The sequence below is a fragment of the Sciurus carolinensis genome, chromosome 2, assembly GCF_902686445.1.
Source record: "Sciurus carolinensis chromosome 2, mSciCar1.2, whole genome shotgun sequence".
Classification (NCBI taxonomy): Eukaryota; Metazoa; Chordata; class Mammalia; order Rodentia; family Sciuridae; genus Sciurus; species Sciurus carolinensis.
In genome coordinates, this window is record NC_062214.1 from 192,068,306 (window position 1) to 192,081,959 (window position 13,654).

Consider the following 13,654-nt stretch of genomic DNA (forward strand, 5'->3'; position numbering starts at 1 on the left):
CTGCCCTCTCCAGAGCTCTGTGGATTTGGAAGGTTGGTTCACTTTGATTTCCTCATTTATAAATCCGGGATGGTAGCAGTACCTGTCTCATAAGGCCGTTCATTGTGGGGATTCAGTGGAAGAGCACCTGTAAAGTGCTCGGCCAGTCCTGGCATGGGGTCAAGCACCCAGAAATGTTGACAATCATCCATTCAGAGTAGGACATCTCAGTCTAGGTCTCTGTGCTGCTACGTGACTTCCTTGAGATGCCGCCCTCTGAATCAGCGTTTCACTTTGTCAAACACCGACTCCAAGCAGTTGGGAGACTCACTGGGCAGGAGCTTCCTGATCTAACGTGCTGTCAGGGTCAGGTCTTCTTGATGGGCGAGGTGCTTAGGAGCAGCCCAGACAGAGGGCCAGCCAGTTCCGACTCCAACGGCTGGCTCCACACCTTCCCAGTAGGCGGTCAACCTGAGACCTGTCCCTTCACTCCTTAACACCTTCCTCATCCTTGGATGCAGGAGTATCCTTGGATAATTATCCCACCTCCACCCTTGTTGGCGATTGAGCTAACTTACTAACCCACCAAATGCCATGTCTGGGGGGAGTTCCGTGGATTCTAGCTTATTGCCTGTCTTTGGCTTCTCCTCTCTGATGATTATTCTCTCCGTTGTTCTGCAGAGTGATACAAAATGTAATAGACCACGTGCCAAAGCTCCATTACCTGGTGGCTGTGGACGAGTCAGCTCATACTCTGGAAGACTTCGTCAAGGTACAGCCCTTGTTTCAACCCACCCTTGGGTGCCATTTGTTAAATAGCTTTACGCCCTAAACAACAGTCATGGAATTGGTTGTGCTAATAAGACTGGGGATTCCTAAAATGCAATGTCCCTAAAAGTAGAACTCGGTGTTTGCAGTATGTGCTTTGGGGAATTACTACCAACATGGCCTTCCTCCAGCATGCCCAGGGGAACAGGAAGGACCACTGCAGGACTCTGGCTTGGAGGAAGAGCGCCACTGCACCAAGGACACACAAATGACACCTGGAGTCCTAAAACGTGTGTGGAGACACTGTCCTCACAGTGCTGATATGGCCGGGCTCACCAGCCCTGCTGGCCACCTCCAGGCCATGCTGGCCAATGCCACCACCTGCAGCCTGGCCAGTGTCCATCTCCCTTCTCTCCCCTGCCTACTCTCTACATGTTTGTGAGATTCAGCTCGGATATCTTCCTCTGCAGCCTCCCTGCCTCCTGCAAAGCTCCCCCTCAAGCCAGATGCCTCTCTTCCATCCCAGAGTGTCGTAGTCTATCTGGCTGCTATAACCCAATAGCACAGCTGGGCAGGTTTTAACCCTCACAGTCCTGGAGGCTGGGAAGTCCAAGATCAAAGCACTGGTAGATTTGGCAAAGACCAGCTTTCTGGTTTCATAGATGTTGCATTCTCCCTGTGTGCTCACGTGCTGGAAGGAGGCAGGGCAGCCTCTCTGGCCTCTTTTATAAGGGCACTAATCTCATTCATGAGCCTCCACCCTCATGAGCTGATTGTCTCCCCCAAGCCCCACCTCCTAAATCCTTCACCCCAGATGTTAGGATTTCAGCATGTGAAGTTGGGGTACTGGGGAATGCAGACTGTCAAAGGTAAAATTATAACAAATTTAGTTATAGATCTAATTAGCTTTTATTCTCAATTCATGATTCGGGAAAGCCTCCGTTCTACAAAACAGCAAGGGCTCCCATGGGTTGTGGTGGAACAGTGGGTATTGTAAGTGGGAACAAGGGAACCAAATAGTGAGCAAACGCCACTGATTCCCATCAGGTTACTTTTTGTAAGGGCTAAAGCAAAGGGCACTTCCTTAATTAAGCTGACTCAGGTAGACAACAATCTCCTGTTTTGAGGGAAAATAGCTCTGTTTGGAGACTATCTGCTTTCCTATTTCAGTTTGATTGGGTGGCATTTAGCATGGGTCACTCCATTTTGGTTCGGTCTGGTCTGCTGGGGCCTAGTGCAGGAGTTCAGTCCAAACCAGTGGGCTCTCACGATTTTTGTTTAATAAAACAGAGCCTCCTTTGCTGAGCTGCAAGGGTATTATCTGTGACACGTCTATTTCCTTTTCAAACTGGCAGCTTCTTCAAGTCAGAGACGGGGCCTTACTCATCTCTATCTCCAATGTATTTTCAAAATAAATAAACAAATATATCCTCTTTGTGCACTACCCTCTATTCAGTTGGGAAGCCTTAGATAAAATCTTACAGGTAAACTAAATGATATCTCTGTTTTTCCCTAACAGTGCATCAGTAAACACACCGGCCCTGGGAAAACCCAGAAAGTACCCAAAGAAAATGCTTACCTAATCAAGGATTTAAAAGTTAGTATATAACAAATTATTTTTTGATAAAAACTGTTTTCCTAAATCACGCCGGTTCCTGAAGTTCGGAGGTGGAGGCCTGACGTCACAGCGTGCCCACTAGGTACCCCATGGCGACTCCTCTTCTTCGAGCATCAGTTTTTGTTGGTGACAACCCCTCAGAGGTCATGGTCAGAACAGGCCTTTGGAAGCTGACATGCAAACTGCCACACCAACATTGGGCACCTTCATTTTGGTCTCTTTCTAAAATCCCACCAACCGACTGAGATTCCAACACTTCATCACATCTACAACAACAAACGACTTCTAGTTATGTAGTGAGCTCTCTAAGCTTGCTTTAAGATGTGACCCCAGGGCTGGGGCCAGGATTCGGGTAGAGCGCTTGCCTAGCATGTGTGAGGCACTGGCTTGATTCTCAGCACCATATATAAAAAAATGAATAAAGAAAAGGTCCATCAACACCTAAAAAATTTTTTCAAAAGATATAATCCTTTTTGTTGTTGTTGTTTCTTTTCTTTTGTTTTTCTTAAGTACTGGGAATTGAACCAGGGATGCTGTACCACTGAGTTGCATACCTAGCCCTTTTTATTTTGAAACAGGGTCTTTCCATATTGCTGAGGTGGACCTCAAACTTGCGATCCTCCTGCCTCAGCCTCCTGAGGAGCCTCTCAGATGCCAGGGCATGCGGCATGGCACCTGGCTCAAGCACCATGTTTACATATAGTTCATTTAATAAAAATGATATTTGACCAGGGCTTGGTGGCACATGCCTGTAATCCCAGTTATGCAGGAGGCCGAGCTGGGAGAATCACAAGTTCCTGGCCAGCCTCAGCAACTAGCAAGACCCCGTCTCAAAATAACAAAAAAAAGGACCAGGGTTCAATCCTCAGTACGCCCAAAATAGATAGCTAGATATGGTGCCATAAGAACTGACACCACTGTTTGCCTCTGAGGAGCAGAGCTGGGTGGCTGGCGTTTGGGGACCAGAGGGAACATTTTCCTCTATACTTCTCATTCTTTTGGATTGTAAACCATGGGACTGCATTATTCAAAAAGTAGATACTATTTAAATTTTTTTTTTTTTTTTAAACAGCATTGGGTGTGGGAGTAGCTCTGTGAAAGAACGTTTGCCTGCGATGTGCAAGCTCTGGGCTTGTTCCCAATACTGCCCCCCAAATAAATTTTAAAAGGAAAACTTATGCTTGGACTTGCAGTGTCTTCCTCGAGCTGCTTGTCCAGCTGACCACAGGAGCCTCCACACCACCTGCCCCGGGGGAGCGAGAGAGTGGACTTCCGGAGGGAGAGCGCTTCAGCAGGGCCTGCAGCTCAGTGCAGAGCACTTGCCTAGCATACCTGAAGCCCTGGTCCCACCCCAGCACCCCAAAAATAAATAATAATGATACCCTGTTATCAAAATAGGTGCCCATCAGTACTCAGCACTGAACGAACTGACTTCCTAATTAATGAACGCATTTTGTTTTTCCTCGAGAACTGTAATGATTTGGGTTTGTTATAACTGTCAATATGAAACAAACAAAAAATTCTAATTTTCCCTTAACCCTTAGCAAGAGTGTCTTGATCATTTGCTGGTCAACTTAAGAATGGAAGGGGTCTTCGTGAAGGAGAATTTTAACATCCGATGGGTTGCCCAGACAGGATTTGTGGAAAATATCAACAATATCCTCAAAGAATACAAGCAAAGCAGAGGATTACTGGTAACTATAACCATTTCTTATTTAAACTTCTGATGTAAGCAAAATAAAGAAACTGACTTTTGGTGCAATTATGCCAATCAAAGTATCTTCTTTTTCAAATATCCAAACTTATAACTTCAAGTTGTTTTCAAATTTGACAAATTTATCCAGGTCTGACAATCTATCCACATGTTACATTAATACTTGTCAATGGAACATTATACATTTTAAAGTGAATTTTGATAGTAGCTTATGCAAATTGAACCTGATGGTGAGCTCAAGAATAATTGTGGCAGAGTTGTCTATGCAAGGAAATGAACCCAGGTGACTTCCTGGTCAGCCAGTTTCAGGGGAGGGTGGGTAAAAGATGTCTTAGAACTATTTTGATCTCTTTCTACTGGCCAGAGGATTCACTCACCATTTAATCCTCAGAACCTTTCAAGGTAGGTATTCTTTTCTAAAATTTAATTAACAAATAAAAATTGTATATATTTATCATATACAGCATGTTTTAAAATATGTATCCACTGTGGAATATGAGATGTGTAAGTTAAGCTAATTAATGTGCATGACTTGACATACTTAACTGTCTTTTGTGTTGAAAGATAGGTACACTAGGTATTCTTTTTGGGTTTTTTTTTTTTTTTTTTTTTTTTTTTTTTTTTTTTTTTTTGGGTGCTGGGGATTGAACCCAGGGCCTTGTGCTTGCAAGGCAAGCACTCTACCGACTGAGCTATCTCCCCAGCCCCAGTATTCTTTTTTTTTTTTTTTAATGTTTTATTAGTGCATCATTAGTTATAGATAATGGTAGGGCTCATTTTGACATAATCATTACATGCATGGAATATTATTTGCTCCATTTCAGTCCCCAGAACTTCCTTTTTCCCTCCCCTCCTCCCTAGCCCTCCTCCCTTCCTCTACTAGTCTTCCATTTATTTATTTATTTATTTATTTATTTATTTATTTATTTATGCTCTATAAATATATATAAAGGTAGAAGTCTCTGTGATAGTTTCATATATGCACATAGCAGAGTTTGGTCCATTTCATTCTGCCATTCCTCCCTCTTCTTGTCCTTCCTCTTTTCCCCTTAGTCCCCTTCCTCTTCTCCACTGATCTCCCCTCTGTTTTTATGGAATCTGTCCTCACTTTCCCCGACCTTTGCTCCAACTTCTGCATATGAGAGAAAACATATGAGTCTTGACTTTCTGAATCTGACTCATTTCACTTAGCATGATGTCTCCCAGTTCCATACATTCACCAGCAAATGTCATAATTTCATTATTCTTTATGGCTGAAGAGTACACCACTGTGTATTTATATTGCATTTTATTTATTCATTTATCTGTTGATGGGCACCTGGGTTGGTTCCATAATTTGATTTTTATGAATTGTACTGCTATAAACACTGATGTTCCTGTATCACTATAATACTTCTTTTGGATAAATACCAAGGAGTGGGATTGTGGAGTCATATGGTGGTTTCCATTCCTTGTCTTTTGAGGACACTCCATACTGCTTTCCAAAATGGTTATAATAATTCACAGTCCCACCAATAGTGTATGAATTTCCTACCTCCTCTCCACCATTTATTGTTATTTGTATTCTTGATGATTGCCATTCTAACTGGAGTGCAATGTAGTTTTGATTTGCATTTTCCTGTCTACTAGGAACATTTTTCCATATATTTGTTGGCCATTTGTGTTTCTTCTTTTGAGAAATGTCTGTTTATTTTAGTTCTTTAACCCACTTATTGTTTAGGTTATTTCATTTCTTGGGTGTTAAGTCTTTTGAGTTCTTTATATATTCTGGATATTAATCCCCTTTTGGATATTAATTCCCTGCCAAAATAGCTGGCAGAGATCTCCCATTCTGTAGGTTCTCTTTTCATGCACCCATTTCCTTTGCTTACGGAAACTTTTTAATTTGATGGCATCCTACCTTTTGATTCTTAGTATTATTTCTTGAGCTTCAGGATCTTGTTAAGGAAGTCAGCGCTGCACCAATACGTTGGAGTGTTGACCCTGTGTTTTCTCTAGCAACTGCGGAATTTCTGGCCTAATTCTTAACTCTTTTTTTTTTTTTTTAATTGTAAACAAATGGGATACATGTTGTTTCTCTGTTTGTACATGGAGTAAAGGCATACCATTTGTGTAATCATAAATTTACATAGGGTAATGTTGTTTGATTCATTCTGTTGTTTTTCCCTTTCCCCCACCCCTCCCACCCCTCTTTTCCCTCTATACAGTCCTTCCTTCCTCCATTCTTGCCCCCCTCCCTAACCCTAAATCTAACCCTAACACTAACCCCTCCCACCCCCCATTATGTGTCATCATCCACTAATTAGCGATATCATTCGTCCTTTGGTTTTTTGAGATTGGCTTATCTCACTTAGCATGATATTCTTCAATTTCATCCATTTGCCTGCAAATGCCATGATTTTATCATTCTTTATGGCTGAGTAATATTCCATTGTATATATATACCACATTTTCTTTATCCATTCATCAATTGAAGGACATCTAGGTTGGTTCCACAATCTGGCTATTGTGAACTGAGCAGCTATGAACATTGATGTGGCCGTATCTCTGTAATATGCTGATTTTAAGTCCTTTGGGTATAGGCCAAGGAGTGGGATAGCTGGGTCAAATGGTGGTTCCATTCCAAGTTTTCTAAGGAGTCTCCACACTGCTTTCCAAAGTGGCTGCACTAATTTGCAGCCCCACCAGCAATGTATGAGTATACCTTTCTCCCCACATCCTCGCCAACACCTGTTGTTGCTTGTATTCTTGATAATTGCCATTCTAATTGGGGTGAGATGGAATCTTAGGGTGGTTTTGATTTGCATTTCTCTTATTACTAGAGATGTTGAACATTTTTCCATATGTTTGTTGATTGCTTGTAGATCTTCTTCTGTGAAATGTCTATTCATTTCCTTAGCCCATTTGTCAATTGGATTATTTGCATTCTTGGTGTAGAGTTTTTTGAGTTCTTTATAGATTCTGGAGATTAGTACTCTATCTGAAGTATGATTGGCAAAGATTTTCTCCCACTCTGTAGGCTCTTTCTTTGCATTGCTGATAGTTTCCTTTGCTGAGAGAAAGCTTTTTAGTTTGAATCTATCCCAGTTATTGATTCTTGCTTTTATTTCTTGTGCTATGGGAGTCCTGTTGAGGAAGTCTGGTCCTAAGCCGACATGTTGAAGCTCTGGACCTACTTTTTCTTCTATAAGATGCAAGGTCTCTGGTCTGATTCCGAGGTCCTTAATCCATTTTGAGTTTAGTTTCGTGCATGGTGAGAGGTATGGGTTTAGTTTCATTCTGTTGCATATGGATTTCCAATTCTCCCAGCACCATTTGTTGAAGAGGCTATCTTTTCTCCATTGCATATTTTTGGCCCCTTTGTCTAGTATGAGAAAATTGTATTTATTTGGGTTTGTGTCCGTGTCCTCTATTCTGTACCATTGATCCACCTTTCTATTTTGGTACCAATACCATGCCGTTTTGTTACTATTGTTTTGTAGTAGAGTTGAAGATCTGTTATTGCGATACCCCCTGCTTCACTCTTTCTGCCAAGGATTGCTTTAGCTATTCTGGGTTTTTTATTCTTCCAGATGAATTTCATAATTTCTTGCTCTATTTCTGTAAGGTACATCATTGGGATTTTAATTGGAATTGCATTGAATCTGTATAGCACTTTTGGTAGTATAGCCATTTTGACAATATTAATTCTTCCTATCCAAGAACATGGGAGATCTTTCCATCTTCTAAGGTTTTCTTTAATTTCTTTCTTTAGTGTTCTGTAGTTCTCATTGTAGAGTTCTTTCACCTCTTTTGTGAGATTGATTCCCAAGTATTTAATTCTTAACTCTTTAATCCACTTTGATTTAACTTTTGTGCAGGGTGAGAGGGATCTAGTTTCATTCTTCTACATATGAATATCAGGTTTTCCAAGCACCATTTGTTTAAAAGGCTGCCTTTTCCCCAACATATATTTTGGCACCTTTGTCAAATATCAGATGACTGACTATGTGGATTTGTATCTGTGTCTTCTATTCTATTCCTTTGGTCTTCGTGTCTGTTTTGAAGCCCATATCATGCAGTTTGTTACCATAGCTCTGTAGTATAAGGAGATCAGCCATGGTGATGCCTCCAGTGTGACTCTGCTTGCTCAGGGTTGCTTTGGCTGCTCTTGGTCTTTATTCTTCCACATGAATGTTAAGACTTTTTTTTTTTCTGTTCTGTGAAGAATGTCATTGGTATTTTGTGGGGAATGCATTGAATCTGTATATTGCTTTTGTTAATATGTCCATTTTAACAAAATTAAAATTAATATTAATAATAATTATATTAATTCTGTGTACCCAAGAATATGGGAGGACTTTCCATCTTCTAAGGTCTTCTTTAATTTCTTTCTTCAGGATTCTATAGTTTTCATTATAGAGGTCTTTCTCCTCCTTTGTTATATTTATTCCCAAGTTTTTGTTTTGTTTTGTTTTGAGGTTATTGTGAATGGGATAGTTTTCCTGATTTCTTTCCCAGCACAGTCATTATTGGAATATAGGAAAGTTATCAATTTGTGAATATTGATCTTGTATCCTGTTATTTTGTGAATTCATCAGCTCTAGAAGTTTTTTTTCACATAATCAATTTTTTAAGGTAGGTTTTTTGCTTTTGTGATACTGGGGATCAAACTCAGGGTCTCATGTTCAGGTAGGTACTCTTGTCTCCACATTCTAGGTGAGGAAACTGAGGCCCAGAGAAATGAAGCTACTTCTTCAAGGTCACACACCTAGTCAGGGATTCAAACTTAGGATGCAGACTTAGCGAGAATGGTCTTACTTTACCACAGTGCCTCTACACCACCCTCTTTGAAATAAGATAAATGCAGCACCTGCCCAGATCATTGGGTTAATCCCAGGGAAGTGTTCTAAGGATGAAAGTAGGTCATTCCTAAGAAAGTGCTTTGAAAACTGTAAAACAGCCTGAGTAACCAATCACCATCATCACAATTACTGTGCATGGAAAGCCCCAGCTAAGCAAGTGTTGTGTCCCTGTGGTACCCTAAGAACCATATTCTCACAGTTAAGGACAAGTAAAAGATGCTCCACAGGGCATGGTAACTTGCACTTAGTAATGTCACTTGGGAGGCTGAGGCAGGAGGATCACTTGAGTCCAAGGGTTTGGGGCTAGGTTGGACTGCAGAGTAGGACTGTCTCTTAAACAAACAAACAAATGTACCACTTATCCATCCCTGGGGCAGTGGTTCGCAGCATAGAATAGGAAGCTCTGCCATGCCCAGTGTAGGAAGCATTTTGCCAGTGACATCCCATGCCTCCACCCCAGGATGGAGTCTCAAGCCACGCCCTCACCTGATCCCGGCTCCTCTAGCAGGGACAAGTTACCACTGCTGCAGAGACACATGCATCAAGCCACTAAACAGTCAGTTCATCTCACTCCCCGCTTTCTGATCAAAGATCATAGAGCAAACCTCTGGCCAACTCGGCTCCCCAGCCCATCTGCTCTAGGGGTGCAAATGTGCCAGACCTTCGTGCACAGAGCTGTCTGAGTTCTGTGGCAGTCACGCTTCTCATTATAAGTAACTGAGTAATCAGATGCAGAAGTAAAGGAAAGGGGGAGGGAAGGATAGTATACAATAAAGATAAAGGGAAGACCAGTAATGTAGGAGGAGCTCGAGAGGCAGAGTAGAGGGATGGGAAGGGGAGGCAATACAGAATGAATTCTTAAAAAGTGTATTATATGCATAAGTGTGCCACAGGGAATTTCACCTCTAAGCATAAATAAAAGGAACGAATCAAATATAAATAAATAGATAAGCAAGTCTAAGGAAGTCTGTAGAGCAGAAGAAGGAGAACAGGGACAGGAGGGAAGACAGGAGGGAAAAGGAGGGATCATGAACTGAAATCGAATTCCATGCATGTATGAGTTTGTCAGGATGAGCCCAACTTCTATGTGTAACTATAAAGCTCTAATTAAAAAATGAAGCAAAGGGGCTGGGGAGATAGCTCAGTCGGTAGAGTGCTTGCCTTGTAAGCACCCCTGGGTTCGATCCCCAGCACCCAAAAAAAAAAAAAAAATGAAATGAAGACAACATCTTATATGCTGTCAATACTAAAACAGTGAAGGTCTTCTTTCATTTAAAAGAAATTAGAGGGCTAGGGATATCGCTCAGTTGGTGGAATGCTTGCCTTGCAAGCATAAGGCCCTGGGTTCAATCCCCAGCACCGCAAAAAATAAATAAATAAATAAATAAATAAATAAATAAATAAAAATAAAAGAAATTAGATAGACTAATTAAGGATTTGTACTCATACTATTTATTAGTTTATAAAATCAGATATTCAAAATCATAATTATAAAAAAAGCAAATGAGTGAATTGTTTCCTGGTTCTGTACCTGGATAAGATGAGCCCACCCAAGAGACAGGATCCATCCTCTGCATATGGACAAAATGAGGCACATAAATCTGCCCAGTTAACAGCTGAACATCAGGTCTTGACAATGGCACCAAAACCATCCAGAGGTCCAGCCCTGCCCTCAGGACTCAACTCCAGCGTTCCTTCCCCAACACCTGCCTCCCTCCACTGCCCGCCATCTTGGTGAAGTTATGTAAGCACTGAGCACATGGATGTCCGTCCTACCCATGGAAATTCTTTTCATGGGCATGATTTTAAAATTTACCAGACCTCAGTTTTGCAACTGTTTGGAACATTTTGCAAGAAATGATTACTTACTACTGATATTTCTATTTCTGTTAGAAATAACCATTTACTCACTGGCTATGAATGCCACAAAGCTCCTCTAGCATTCAAGCAAGTTTTTCAATGAAATAAATGGTGTTTTATTTTCATGAGTGTATTTTTAAAAATCAGAGTAGATTAACCGTGTTATAAATAAAAACAAATAATACTCCAGCAATAAAGCAGGCCCCTTGTACACTGGACCAGAAATTCTTATGGAATTATTTTGTTGACACATACAGATGAGATGGGTAGCATGGGATGCCTAAGCACTCACCGTTTAGTCCTTTTGGGGTGTTCCTGGGGGAATCTTGTGCATGTCCTATCCCCCAGGTCCAGGTCGGTACACATGGTAAGTGCTATTCGGTTCCCGCTGAAGGAATGGACATGAACCCTAACCCAAGCCCTCCAGATGCTCTCAGGATGATATGGCAGTGACCGTGATGGCGGGGTGTGGAGGCAGGAGCTCTGGATGCTCAGTGGAGGCAGGAGACTGAGCTGCAGGGTCCTGAGACTGGAAAAGGCACTTCCCTGACATAATGCTCTGTGTAGCCACTATATGTCCTTTATTTATTCTCCTCTTTCAGCCAATCAAGATTTGTATTCTCGGTCCTCCTGCTGTGGGAAAATCCAGTATTGCTGAAGAACTGGCCAAGCATTACAAACTACATCACATTAAAATAAAGGATGTGGTTTCCGAAGCCATAGCAAAACTGGTAACATTCTAAACTACTTTATGGGGAATATTTATGTATAAAAGATGCTCTTCCTAGTGCTGTAATATGCTAGCAACTAATTTTACATGTCAAAGAGATTTGTTATTCTAATTGGATTTTGGTTTTGGTGCATTATGAAAACACAGAATCCTGTGGGGCTTTCCTCTGTAAAACAGAAGCATCTTTCATGGATTGTCCTTGAAATTTAGTCTGCCTCCAGCTCAAAGTTTATCTTGTCTGCTCTCTGTTGACTGGAATACTACTGAGTCTTTTGTTTTTCCTTTTTGCTGTTAGTTCTTCAGGGTGTTATCAGAACATTAACTGCATTTCATCATTTTATTGGAAATGGTAGAGACTAAGAAAAATTTCCAGAAGTGATTTCTAATGGTCCTTTTTTCTTCTTCTGATGCTGGATTTTGGACCCAGGTCCTTGTTCCATGAGTTACGCCCCAACCTAAAAGTCTTGATTTGTACAAAATATTTTCCTTCAAGTGTGATACAACCAAATACCTTAGAAAGGAGTGGACTCTTAAGCAGTTCTGCCATTAGCCCAGAAATATATTCTTCTCCTAAAAGCAGAGTAAGAAACACTTTGAGGCTCTCATACATCTTTGTGGGTAAACACATCCTACAAACATTTGCGTGACCACTGTCACTGACCACATTCCCAAGATGGGCACCAAAGAGTCTCTGGGATCACTTGTCAATGGATCTGTGAGGAGCAGATCAAAGCAGGGCTCTATCAGATTTGAACATCCCCATGGTCTGCAGGAGGCGATCGTCGCGCCTAAGGACATAGGGGATGGAGAAGAAGAAGGCGAGGAGGAGGAGGAGGAGGAGAACGTGGAGGACGCTCAGGAGCTCTTAGACGGCATCAAGGAGAGCATGGAGCAGAACGCAGGTGAGGCCCAGACACGCCGCTCCGGTCTGGCCCACGGTGGCTGCTTTTAAAAGCTGGTTATACAGGACGACCTCTTTGCCTCTGAATGTGAGGCCCTCCAGAATTTATGATAACAACAACAACAAAAAAATTCATTTCTAATCTCAACTCCCAGGGGGAAAAATCATTGTCAGTATTTTGGTGACTGAAAATAGGATGGGAAAGAACTTCCTAAGTTAAAAAAAAAAATCAGAGACCAGAGTGCAGCCATGGACATGTATTATAGGTATCAGGCATCATTAGTCAAAAAGCAAAGGGCAAAGCAAGAAAAAATAGTTGCCACCAATTAAATAAATAAATTTTATTAATGTATAAAATACTCAGCAAACTAATAGAAAAATCTTTAGATTCTGAGGGGCACTGTGGCACATGCCTGTAATTCCAGCACCTGAGGAGACTGAGGCAGGAGGATTGCAGGTTTGAGGCCAGCCTTGGCAACTTCGGGAGACCCCGTCTCAAAATAAAAACTAAAGAGGTTTGGGGATGTACTCAGAAGTAGAGTACTAGCTTAGCACGCATGAAGCCCTGGGCTCAGTCCTCACTACTACCACCACCAGAGAAAGAAAAAAAAATTAAATTCTTAATAGAAAAAAGTAGTTGAGTAACATGAACCAATAATTCATGTAGGAAGAAACAAAGCTTTCTCATGCACTTGGTAATTAATATTAACCAGTTTATTGAACCAACTAATCACAGTGAGGTGATTTATTTATTTATTTATTTAGTGTGTGTGTGTGTGTGTGTGTGTGTGTGTGTGTGTGTGTTGGGGGGTGTGGTTCTGGGGATCAAATTCAGGGCCTCAAGCATGCCACTCTACCGCTCACGCACGTTTGCAGACCACATGATTTCTGTTCCAACTCAGGCATGGGTTCATTCTTTCCCCACCCTTGGATGCCATTTCAGGCCTGTCCTCTTGCAACTCTCAGAAAATAAGCCAGCAGCACCTTTGTTTATTCCTTGCCAAGAGAATTTTCACAAACTGGACTTTGAACTGAGTTGTCTCTCAGGGAGCTTACTACCCAGCAGGGAGGCAGAAAACCCTTTCACTTTTATATTCAGACAGTTCAGAGCCTCCATCCAACAGGTTACTGTAGACTCACCTGCCCTGCAGCCTGGGGGACTCAGCCAACCAGCGCTTGCCCTCCCTCTTTCCTCTCCCTACACCTCTTCACTCCTGCGTCCTGGTTGGCTGTTTCTGAT

At 41.8% G+C, this 13,654-nt stretch overlaps 1 protein-coding gene across 2 annotated transcripts in view; it reads left to right on the forward strand.

Annotated features, from left to right (window-relative positions):
• Nucleotides 1-13,654, forward strand: part of Ak7 (adenylate kinase 7) — a 61,078-nt gene that overhangs the window by 29,305 nt on the left and 18,119 nt on the right. For both annotated transcript variants that reach the window (XM_047542174.1, XM_047542175.1), the window contains exons 8-12: nucleotides 661-751; nucleotides 2,267-2,344; nucleotides 3,910-4,059; nucleotides 11,386-11,514; nucleotides 12,286-12,415. In XM_047542174.1, the coding sequence (XP_047398130.1) occupies nucleotides 661-751; nucleotides 2,267-2,344; nucleotides 3,910-4,059; nucleotides 11,386-11,514; nucleotides 12,286-12,415 (578 nt within the window). The remainder of the gene's footprint in view (nucleotides 1-660; nucleotides 752-2,266; nucleotides 2,345-3,909; nucleotides 4,060-11,385; nucleotides 11,515-12,285; nucleotides 12,416-13,654) is intronic.